At 29.7% G+C, this 12,818-nt stretch overlaps 1 protein-coding gene across 4 annotated transcripts in view; it reads left to right on the forward strand.

Annotated features, from left to right (window-relative positions):
- LOC129969257 (eyes absent homolog 1-like) overlaps positions 1 to 12,818 on the forward strand; it is a 188,858-nt gene that overhangs the window by 55,882 nt on the left and 120,158 nt on the right. For 2 of the 4 annotated variants that reach the window (XM_056083721.1, XM_056083722.1), the window contains exon 1: positions 11,965 to 12,252. The exons of the other annotated variants lie outside the window; for them this stretch is intronic. In XM_056083721.1, the coding sequence (XP_055939696.1) occupies positions 12,094 to 12,252 (159 nt within the window). In that variant the 5' untranslated portion in view covers positions 11,965 to 12,093. Of the gene's footprint in view, positions 1 to 11,964; positions 12,253 to 12,818 lie in introns of those variants that run through there. 4 annotated transcript variants of the gene reach the window in all.

Consider the following 12,818-nt stretch of genomic DNA (forward strand, 5'->3'; position numbering starts at 1 on the left):
GAATTTTAAAGTAGTTTAGTAATCAAAGCTTTGTTATTTCAAAAATTAAAAACATCAATTTGCCTTTCATTTATAAGGGTTTTATTTATTTATTTTTGAAAAACCACGATGAAGATTATTTCTGCTATTATTCGCCATCTTCCGGTTAAAAAAAAAAAAAAACCTTCTTTCAAATGAATTTAAGATACGACCAAACAAATTGAGCTTCCATGCCCAATATTTTCACGAATGTATTATAGCACATGCTTCAGAGGGGAGAAAAAAAAAACGCATTCTGATTTAAATTTGCAATTTTATAATAAAAATACAAAGAAGCCATACGATAGCGAAAAATAAATGCAAATAAAACAGATTTAAAAAAAAAAAACTAGTCGGTTTCACTTTTTTTTTTTTTTTTTTTTTTTTGAGCAAGAATGATTCGTTAGAAATTTTGGAAATTTGATAAATGTAATTTTCTAAGATTTTATTTCCGAAATATGGGAAATTGAAAGTAATTATTTAAAATATTGATATTTTATTACTATAAATAGTACTTAAAGTAAATTACTTAATATAAATTTTCTCTTTGTAATTTTTTCAGAGTAAATATTCACAAAAATAAATGTTGAGATTAACAATCTTTCTATTTGAATGTTTAAAGTAAAAGGACATAGTTGCCTCCCTAAAAGATTGTGATTTAAATCCAATTTAAGTATAAATAATATTACAAAAACAGTTTTCCTTTTAAATTTTAAGTTATAGTATAATCTCTTTTAATAGCTAGAATCAATTAATATATTAAAATTGTGAAATAAAAATATCAATATCTTAATTATTATTTTATGTAAAATGTGTTTAATTAGTTAAATTATTTTCAAATCGGAAAAAATTAAATATGAATATATCGACGCATTTCTTTTTGCACGCGCGTGTGTGTCTTTTGAATTGAACTTTTTCAGAAATCGATGATTAAAAATTGTTTAATAGAAATATTTACAATCTTGAATTTAAGAAAATCAGTGTACCGATTGTTATGTTCTGAAAACATTCATTTTAAATAAATTAACTCGTTCGAAAATTATTTATTTCTTGATTTTGTCATCAAATAAATTTTCCTACTCAACAATGCGTTTTTGTTATTTACGATGATTATAAAACTTAAAAATTATGACATAAAAGCATCTCAGCCATAAAATGAAATTGCTATTGAATGAACTATTGCATTTTTGTTATAATTAAGTGTATATATTTTCAATTCGAATTTGTTAACTATAAAGAAGCATCTTAAAAATCTTCCCTATCTTATTCATCACATAGGAGAGAAAAATAGTTTGATATCTGTACTATTTTCCGCCGTCGTATTTGTACAGTTAAAAGATATATTATAACCGGGGACGGAGTTTGGGGGAGGATATTAGACAAGCAAAATTGGACATATATTTATTTCGATACGTCATGATTTTAATTTTTTAACCCTTTGGTATTAGAACTACTTATTTAACAGTAAAAATTTAATTAACTTCTGATTTTAATTCCAATTCAGGACAAATCCAAAAGGTGAAGACCAGCTTCGAGAACAACATAGTGCAGTTAGAAGTGTACAGTGTTTTGATAAACAGGCAGTTAGAAGAGCACTTTGGTTATTGAGAATAGCACTTTGTAAAGCATGCTTTTCTTTATGCTGTTCTTTTACGATGTTGATTTTTATCTTATTTTTGAATTGTTCTGTTTTGTTCGAAGCAGTGCAATATTTCTATATATTATTTAATTTTAAAAATTTAAATCTTCTTCTCCATCGGTTGTGTACCCCTTATTTTTCTGAAATCGTAATAGATTGGAAATGCACATAGATACGGTGGGTTTCTATATTTACAAATAGAAAACACACATAATGTTAATTATGTTAATAATTAATATTAATTATTATTAATTATGTTAATTTTGTTAATAATAGACAACCCACACACACGCTCACAGAAAGGAGAAAAAAAAATCACGAATAATGGAAATATGAAAGAGTAAAATGGAAGAAGCCTACGATCTTATCATTTTTACATAAGGTTTATCATTATAATTGCTTGCTTTACAGTGAATAGTGCAGCAAGGTTAATTGATATCTAGAGCTCCGTATATAAGTTTTGTTTACTAACAATCTCATCTATTTTATGGATTATAAATGTAAAATAAAAATATTGTTGTCAATTCGTAGAGTGTCTGTATACACCAGCCCTGGATTTTATATACCACCTTGCTACACCACTAGGAATAAACAGGTTATTTAATATAAATATCCCCCCCCCACACACACAAAAGGAAATAATGTAGGATAGGCTTGATAGCATCATATTGAGTAAGAAAGTGTTTGTTGTTTAGAATTTCGTTCTAATTATTTATAATAATACATGAAAAAACACATACCAAATGATTTATATTTATATATCTTTTAGATTCATAAGCAAGAATTTAACCGCAGACCTGCTGATTTTGCTGATTAAAACTCTAGATATAAAAGACTGAGAAGATTGTATATTTAATTTGATGATCATTCACCTTTTACAACGTTTAAAAATTTCTTAATTTGTTAATTTGTTTAATTTTTACGTTAAACTTTTTAAAAAACTAAGCACTTTCCTTTAGAATATTTAAGTAAAATTTTTTCATAATATATTTTATTAAATTTAATTATGGGTAAATAATTGTATAATACTTCGTTTTCTTACTTTTTTCTCTGTTTCTGGGATCACGACGAAAATGTTTTTAAATGAGAAGCGCCCATTTAAACTTTTTAGATTAAAAAAGGTTTATAAGTGGAACACATTTAGAATTCGAATTTCCCTTCCTCGAAATTATAGTTACTGAACCGAATAAACTGATCAGCAAACTAATAAATCGATAAAAGAAAAGAAAAATTGATGCAAATTGCATATTGTCCCTCTGATTCATCAACTTTTCTCAGCAATGGTAATTATTTTCCAACAGCGGGGATTATTTTCCAAGCTACAATGTGTGCACTAATCATAAATTACTCAGTAATCATGTGAGAAAATTTCTTTGTTCCCAACGGAATTTCGTTTGCTGAGAAAACTTGCTGGAAGCTGGATTTTTCTAGATTTAAAACTAGTTTTCATTGTTTCATTATTTCTGTTTTTGAAAGCACAAAATTCTATTATGAAGTAATTTACACCTTACCAATAATGGCCGATCCCGCTGCGAAGTAAATGACAAGAGCCACAAGACTTATTGTTAATCTTATCTGCTGGTAGACAAGTGAGTTAAAAAAAAGAAAAGAAAAATGAAACGATTTTACTACGTTATTAGTGGTTTCCATTTGAAACTTGCAGAAGCTACTTAAAAGCAAAAGAGTGAAATAATGATTCTGCGTGTTGGTATTCAATTTACAATGAAAGGACTGAGTAGTAAAAACTTCGTCTGTCTTGTGATGAGTGAGTACTTGCCTCATTAAAAAGCTTGCAGCTCATTAATTTCCTGACACGCCTCTGCTGTCCTCCCCCATGACCTTGAACGGCGCCGGAACACCCCTGCATCATCATCATCACCGTCTTGGACCTTTCATTCCCCCCCCCCCCCCCCCGTCAAGCGACGCAGAATGTCTCGTTCGGGAAAAAAAAAAAACGACCAATGGGTTAACCACAAAATAATTTGGTTTAATACAACCAACCAAAGAATTCATTTTTTCATTAAGACTTAACAAGCATTATGTAAAAGATTTTGATAATACTGACAAGAAAAAAAATCCGTTTTAATTAAACAGATTCATTAAACGAACCTTGAATGGACAGCCAGAAAAGTAAATACAGATCTTTTTCATCATTTTTAAAGTGCATAATGTGAAATAAGTGAGATTGTATATGTAATGATGTTATCATGAAAGAGATATATAAAAATTAGAATTACCAATAAATTTTTCACTTCATCTTGATAAGAAAACCAAATTGTGTTACAGAAAAATTTAAATTCGTTTAACATTAAAAATTGTCACCATTTAATAATGATTTGTTATGTTTACATAAAACTTTTTATTTTATAAAACTCTTATGTAATAGGTATCTAATTGCTTTTTAAGTTTTATGCTTTTTTTAAAAAAATGAATTGCACACATATTTAAGTAACTATTTTTTTTATTCAGTGACATATTTTAGAATTTGATTCTTCAAGTGTGTTAAATTTTTTTTAACACGAAGAAATATTCATCATCTACATAATGAAATACAATGTGATTTTATTCATTTTGTATGATAAAACAATTTGTCCTCAAAACTTTTACTGTAAATTGTACTGTTGTCAAATTCAGCCGTATACATTTTAAAACTGTTTTTCACCTAAGTCATAGTCCCTTAAGGGTAAATAAAATCATTAAGCTTTTTGACAATTATTGATATTTAGCATCTGAAATGATTTTGTAATATTTTTGAATGCGAGTCATAGCTTCTAAGCGATAAATAAAACCACAATTCCTTCACAAAATGAGCAAGAGAAGTTTTAACCATCAATTTTAAATCACTGCTGCATCATTACATCCATGACAATGCTTTTCTGCCATTGATAAGTTTATTGTGAAAAACCGCATTGAGAAATCTAACCTGCTCGAAATCTTTTCCTTTACCATAGACCTATAAATATGCAAGGTTAGTATAAAAACGATCCCCATAGTTTCGCTTTATTTAAGAAAGAGGACCAAAATGAGTGGAAGACTGCAAGAATTGTTTCTCAAAGCATCATGGGGTTCATGGTGGCACCCTCCCCTGTTTTGGGGATAACTATGGGGGAGGGATGAACAGGACTGTGCATTTCTGCCAACCCACCCCACGAATGTCATCATGCTGACTATCAAACCTAGAGAACACCATCAAGGGTTGTAAAAAGTTCTCCGGATGCCAAGGAGCAGGTGGCCCATGGAAAGGCAACGATTCTGTCAAGGCGAGAGACAAGATTTTTGGTCCAAACAGTGTTGTTGCACAAGTCCTGCTTTCATCTGTTGCTGGCGCCTTTCTAAGAATAGCTTAGTGACCCCAGACCACTTTTTGTCGTTATCTTTAATGAAGATTTAAAAAAATAATGGAGATCAACTCTCTGTGATTTTTAAGGATTGAATGCAAGGAAAGGAGGACATCTTTTTATGTGTTAAATGATGTTGGATAACCCAAGTTACAGTTAATAACCCAACCCAAATAACCCAAGTTACAGTTAATAACCCAACCCAAATAACCCAAGTTACAGTTTGCTTTTCATTTTCAATGTGAGTTCAAAAATCGACAAATAGTTGCAAGTTAATATACTATTACACCATACATTTTAACATGACAGAATTCTAAATTTTGGAAAATCTTGTCAAAGCTTCTTCTTGTGTACAGTCGACCACCCCACCACCACTGAACGAAGCAGTATCAATAGGATGTCTTGTCAAAGCTATCGACACAACAATGAGTTACCTAAATCTTGCTTTCATGCGTTGTCGATGTCTTTCTATTGATGGCGTATAGTCTCAGATCACATTTTGTCGTTGGAATAATGGATATTCCGAACGAACACACAGATATGTTTTAGAAAAAATTGATATATAAACAATGATTATTGTTTAGGATTGCATGGGAAGAAAGGAAATATTTTTTTTTTTTTTTTTTTTTTTTGCAAAATATCGTTAATCTTGCAGGATGTCTTAAGTGGTTTGGTTTTTATTTTTTAACATCAAGAGTTGTTAATCATTACTCGAAATACACACTGATTTAATAAGGTTGAATTAAATCGTAAAAAGTTGCCTTTTTGCAACTTAAATGTAACACCAAAATTTGGAAAAGCGTGTTAAAGCTATAGCTACAAAAATGAGTTACCTAAATCCTGCTCTCATGCGTAATCGATGTCTTTCTAATAATGGTATACTAGCCTCAGATCATATTTTGTTTTTTGAATAATGGATATTCCGAGCAGACACATATGTTTTAGAAAAAATTAATATATAAACAATGGTTATTGTTTAGGATTTCATGGGAAGAAGGGAAAGAATTTTTTATTAGTAAAATATCGTTAATCTTGCAGGGTGGCCAAAGTGGTTTGGATTTTATTTTCTAACGTTTAAAATTGGTAATCATTACTCGAAACGCACACTAATTTAACAAGACAGAATTAAATCGTCAAAAAGGTGCACTTTTGAAGATTTGCAACTTTTATATAACACTAGAAATCGGAAAATCTTGTTAAAAGCTATTGCTGCAAAGATGGGTTACATAAATCTTGCTCTCATGCGTTGTCGATATCTTTCTAATAATGGTATACTAGCCTCAGATCATATTTTATCTTGGAATAACGGATATTACGAACACACGTTTAATAAAATGGATATTTAAGCAATGGTTATTGTTTAGTATTGCATGGGTAGAAAAGAAAGCCTTTTTTAATTGTAAAACATCTTTAATCTTGCAGGATGGTCAAAGTGGTTTCTGTTTTATTTTCTAACATGAAGATTTGTCAATCGTTAAAAGAAACATTATTACACTGCTTTAATAAGGCAGCATTTGGTATGTTATAAAGAAGATGCATTTTCTTTCTTTGGGTTAGTTAAAAATATGATAATAATGCATAAAATTGTTTATTACCGCACAAGATCAACTGAATATAAAAGGCTCTAGACGCGGACTCTAGATGCATTTTCAACAAAAGTGTAGCCAAGAAAATTTTTTTCACAAATCTATTAAATTAATCGGTTTTAAACTTCTTCGAATTGTTGCTATGAAAATAAAGATTTGTCATGAAGCTTACAGAAAGAATAGCTATAAATTAACTTCAAAGTTTAAACCAATGCCGAATCCTCTTCTCCCCCCCCTTAAAAACACAATTAAGAGCAATTTTAGATTCAAATTGGCGCATGTGTTTAAGTAATTAAGAAACCTTCTTGGCTCTCCTGTGTTTTTCTGAAAAGAAAGCTCATCGTGGTGTTTCCTACTGTCGGAAAGAAAATACTTTTGGCAATGACGGAACATTTGCTTAGTGTATGCTAAATCATTTATTTAGTTATTTCACTGGAAATTTTCATACAAAAACACTTTCATTGTTTTTAATATAACTACCAGCATTTAATGCCATCTAAAAAAAAAAAAAAGAAAAGAAAAGAACAGCGATTATAGATCAGAATAGTATATGAATTTCGATACCGTTGGAATGACTTCGGACATTCACAACTGTCATTCAAATTATCCACTGTTAATTAAAACAAAGTTGAAGAAAAATATGAAAAAGTCCTTCTAATACTTTTTTTGTTTGTCAAATACTAGTAAAAAAATTTCGATGAACGAAATTCGGTACATAATGCTTTTTAGACTTTTAGACAATCAACATATTAAATGACACTTCAAGACTTTACTTTTATAATTTAATGTTAATGAATACATAAATTAAATAATGTACATAAATTAAATAAATATAACATAAATAAAATGAAATGTACATAAATTATAAAAAATGTGTACATATGTATGTATACAATGTACATAAATTAAATAAAATGAAATGTACAATTAGTACTCAACATTTGCAATATAGTTACTAAGGTAGAGGTAAAATTTATAATGTTAAAGATAATTTGCAAAGATCTTTATACTTTTATAAGTTGTTATTTTCTATACAATGCAGTAATAATACTGTTTTTAATAATAATAATTTGTGTTTCTAATATTTTACTTGTAATTATAAAATTTGTTTATTAAAATTTCGATGATCGTCTTTTCACTTATACGTCGTTTTACGGCATAGAGTAGAAAGATGTATAAATGTTTGCTTCTTGAATTTGATTTGGCAGTTTCTCCAGAGATTCATAGAATTTTTTCGATAAAAATTAAGGTAAATTTTTTCTAAAATTTGTGCAGCTGTCGGATTTTTCATCCTTCGAATTAATTTGTTCCAGATATTCTTACTGTATTAATAAATAGATCATATTTATAAAGATTAACTTGATCTAATTAAAAAAATTACTTCTGAAGTATTCTCCGTTTCATCTTTATTCAAAATATGGTCATTCTTTTTTGACCAATGTTTCTGAATCAGCTGACAGATTAAGTAGTAGAAATCTATTTATTTAGGCTTCATGCCTTCAAGCTTTTCGAATTATTTTAAATTAATGGATTGTTTTATTATTGTTGAGATTTTACCTACTGCTTTTTATACTTCTCCTGAGCTAACTTTCCAGGTAAAAGGTTGAACTTTAAAGTTTTCCTGATTAAAATAAAGTCATCCAAGCCTCCTTACTTGCATTATTTGAAAAATGAATGAATTCTGTGAAAATTAATCGATTACATATTTTAGTTTTAACTTTAGCTTATGATTAATGTCTGCAAAACTTCGTAATTACACATCTTATTTTTAACTTTCCCACATGAATAAAATCTGCAAAAATTCATAGATTACGCATTTTAGTTCAAATTTTTACCCATTTTAGTTTAGTTTTGCATGAATGAAATCTTCGAGCATCAGTATTCCTAAATTGCATAATTTTCCTAATTCCTAATTGCCTATTTTTGCTAATTCCTATTTCAAATGCCTAAATTGCATATTTTTCCTATTTCAAATTCCTAAATTGCATATTTTAATTTCAAAGTTTGCAAACGAATGAAATTTGCAAAATTCATGGATGACACATTTTTAATTTCTGCACTCGAAATAAAATCTGCAAAAGTTCATAGATTACGTATTTTAACTTTAATTAAATAGAATCCCATGATTCATTTCTTTTATTCTCGGGATTTCAAGATAAATAATGATGCTTCAGAACCCTCTCAAGAAATCTCTCACAAATGTAGAAGTACTAGTAGTGTAAAATAAACATTACACACATCCGTACAAGTACATGGTCAGTCATCATTTATCATTTGTGTTCTTGTCACTTTTTTTAACCCCTTTCATGCGATGCACAAGAAGAAGAGGAAGAAAGTTCGGCTCCGTTCGAATGACGATAAACGACTCTTTGTGTGACATTAACATTTATTATTTATTTTTTCATCGCTTTGCATTCCCATTTTCTCGCTTTTATAATTACCGTTCTTTAAACACGAAAGACGACAGTGGGTCTTTCATTTTTTTTAGTTTTTTTTTTCCTTTCTTTTTTTTTCTTCTGTTTTATGCGGTGCTCTAATAAACCACGGGACGTCACGGAGTCTTCAGCCAATTAATGCAGAGGAACAACTGGTACTGCGCAGGCAAAGGAATCTGGCAAAAAGGAACAACAGAAAAAGAAGGTCCAAAGGTCAGAGGATAACCTCTTAGAGAGAGAGAGTTGGACTACGAAATTCCGCCCGAACAAGAGGTTAATTTAGAGGATTTTTTTCCCGGCTACCATCGTGTGGTGTCAAACATATTAGAGTAGGGTGAGGATCCTGATTTTGATCGCAGGATGGTTGAACTTTTAAATACAAAACAATTTATTCATTGTATTTTTTTTTAAATTTAAAAAAATATGTTCCGTTTGTTGTGTTTGTTTGCTTTTCTGTCGGCAGTCCGGCTGTCGCATTGATTTATGCGTAAAAACGCAAAGAAAGACAACCAGGGGAAAATAAAATAAGTGGATTCGTTTTTCAAAAGAGAAACCGTGAAATGAACTCCAATGAATCACTCTTTCTTCGAAATTAATTTTTCTTTGAACTATTTGAACTTTCATTTAACTTATTTACATATTTGTTATTTGAATTTTTTATTCACGTTTAAAATGATATTTTTGTTTCTAACTGTTAATTTTTGATGCATTAGAGTTAATATAATTCTTTGATAATATTAATATTTACTACTTTCAATTTTTGATAAATTTCTTGAAGATTGTAATTTTTTTTTAAATGGTCACATTTCTTTATAAAGTAATTTACAAATTCTTCAAAAATAATAATGTTATGAAAATTTATTTATTGAGGCCTAGGTAATTTAGAGGAGATAATAAATGGCAGCATCCTAACATTTCAATCTGCTTGGTCCTAAAAAGTATGGATTTATATGCGGAATTTTTTTTATATATAATTCTTTTCTTTTCTAAAAAGAAATAATATAATATGAAACAAATGTTATTAGAAAATTATTTTCATAACGATTTTACCAACATTTGCCTTCACATTTTTTAAAATAAATAAAATAGAATAAATATCAGTTCAAGTAAAATCTGCTGAAAAAAGAACACGCAACGGCTATTACGGTTAAAGCAGATTTTAATATATTTCCATATACCTTTTTCTTCCTATTTTCACTTTAAAAAAATCATCTGCACTTTATTCATCCTGCATCTTTGTTAAAAAGAAATTCTTCTAATTAACAAATTTATAAGAGAATCAGGAAAATATCAAATTAAAGTTAATAATCTATAGAGATATTCGTTACAACGAATTCACTAAATAATGATGAATAGAACAGAAAAATCGTACAAATATTAACTTCTGGAGCATTTCTTTCTTTTTAAAAAAAATTCCATCTCTTATTGATGAAACCGAATAAAGATGAATAAAACAGAAACATTGCACAGATATTAACTTTTAGAGTTTTTCTACGTCTATACTTATTGCCAACTTAGGTCCAGATGATGAAAACAGAATAATGATGAATAAAACAGAAAAATTGAGCAAATATGAACTTTTTGAGCTTTCGTTGCATTTTGACAATTAATTCAAGATGCTGACACCGAATAATAATAATGAATAATTCTCGAGTAATGATGAAGAAAAAGAAAAATCCCTTCTTTCTTTATATGTCTTTATATGTTACGTGAAAGGGTTAATTAACTCTTTCAATGTCCGCGAAGACGCTAGTTTCATTAGAAATAAACTTAATCATCTCATAGGCCCTCTTATAACACAAGTAAACAAAGTAACTGCAAGGGGCTTAAAAGGTACCACAGATTAGTAACCTGAGTAGAGAACATTAATGACTTAGTGTCCTGACAATTGATCAATTTGCATGCAGGTAGCCTGGTACAATCTATGTAGCACAATCTGTGAGAAGAAAGTTAATACTGATGCTTCCCAAAATAAGAATCAGAGCCTGACTAAGGCAGGGGCATACGGGGCAGTTGTCCTGACCCCCACATTAGAGCCCCCCCCCCAAATCGTATAGAAAGTTTATCCTACATTTCCTTCTTTAATGAACTTTTTTTAAAATAAAATATCAGTTCAGTGTAAAATCCGTTGTTGACCGTTTTATTCATCTTAAATCAGTTAATGAAAAGAAAATAAATTAGTTAAAATAACATTGCACACACCCACATTAATAATCACATGCACACACCCACTCTAACGGACGCACGCACGAGCGCGTGCACACACACACACACACATACACATTTGCATGTGTGCATTATTAGCTTTGAGACAAAAAATAATTATAGTTTTGATTATAATTCACTTGTTACTATTTATTTCCGATGATTTTACCAATATAATTCTGTTCATATTTAGTGAAACATCGAATATTTCCTGTTCAAATATAACTTTATAAATCGATTATTACTAACAAAATTCATTTGTTAACATATAATTATCAGTTAGCATTTCATTCCGCTTAAATATTCTTCCTATGCCTTTTTAAATAATTATGTATCTATAACTTTCATATTCTTTTTTTTTTTTATTACTTGATGAATTTTTGTTTCGGATCATATCAAGATTTGTTAAGCAAGATTAACAGATTTATCACCATTTCTTCCCTATTTCAATTCTTTCATTTGTTGTTTCCCTTTAAAATAAAATGCCCAGCTGAAGAATTCAAAACACTAAAAAAGGAAAACAAACCCAACCCTCAGTCAATTTCCGACACATTCCAAAACTCAAACCCCCATCCTGTCCGAAACTTCCCAGGTCCAACAGTCCACCCACTTTCCGCAACTCCTCCGATTCAGTTGGCGACAAAATTAGCCTTCCTTGGCATCTCGAAATTGGCTTGATCCCACACCAGATGACCAACCGCAGTTCCCTCCTTCATAATCGAGAGAATCACATCCGGCAACCCTATCGAAAGATACGGAGAGAAAGCCGTGCAGACCCTCCCCCTGGAACTTTTTTCATCGCTACCACGCACGGCAAGAGAACGACACTTGACTTGAGTTGTAGTTTTTAACGGGACAGGGCATGTGACCTTATGCGGGAAAACAGCAACCGAACTGTTCGGGAAGACTCCCCAACTTTCTTCTATCCTGAAACTTCGAAAGATATGTTGTGCTTCCAGACGAAAATGGTGGATTTAGAGGGGTGTAATAAGTCCCCCAAGGATTTAGACGAATATGCATATCAGAATGAGGTAAAGATTTTATTTATAAATTTTTTTCTTTCCTTGCATATTGATTTTCCTATGGTTTCCAGATTTGAATATCGGAATGAAGTAAATATTATATTTTTTCTAAAATAGATACCTTTTTGCTCACGGAATAATTTTATTGTCTTATTATATGCATATAAGAATGAAGTAAAGATTTTAGTTTTAAAATTACTGAGTTTTTGATAAAGAAATTATTTTGCTGTATTAGATAAAAATATCAGAATGAGGTGAAGATTACGTTTTCTAAAATTGTTAGAATGTAATTTCAATTATCAGAATGAGGTTAAAAAATTATTATAATCTTTTGCATAGCAAAATTATTTCGGTTTTTGCGTTATGGAAAGAGGTTATTTATCTGATAAATAGATTTGTACTTAAAGTGATTTTACCCAAAGTGACAGACATGCGAACTGTTACGAATATTTAAATTATGAAGCGGATTTACCATTGCCAATTATTACCTGGTTCCAGCTAAATCAACATTCAGATAAATTGTTGAAACAAATATTTTCATTAATAAAAATAATTTAATAAATTTTCAACAGGTT

This window comes from Argiope bruennichi, chromosome 5 (genome assembly GCF_947563725.1).
Source record: "Argiope bruennichi chromosome 5, qqArgBrue1.1, whole genome shotgun sequence".
In the NCBI taxonomy this organism is placed as follows: Eukaryota; Metazoa; Arthropoda; class Arachnida; order Araneae; family Araneidae; genus Argiope; species Argiope bruennichi.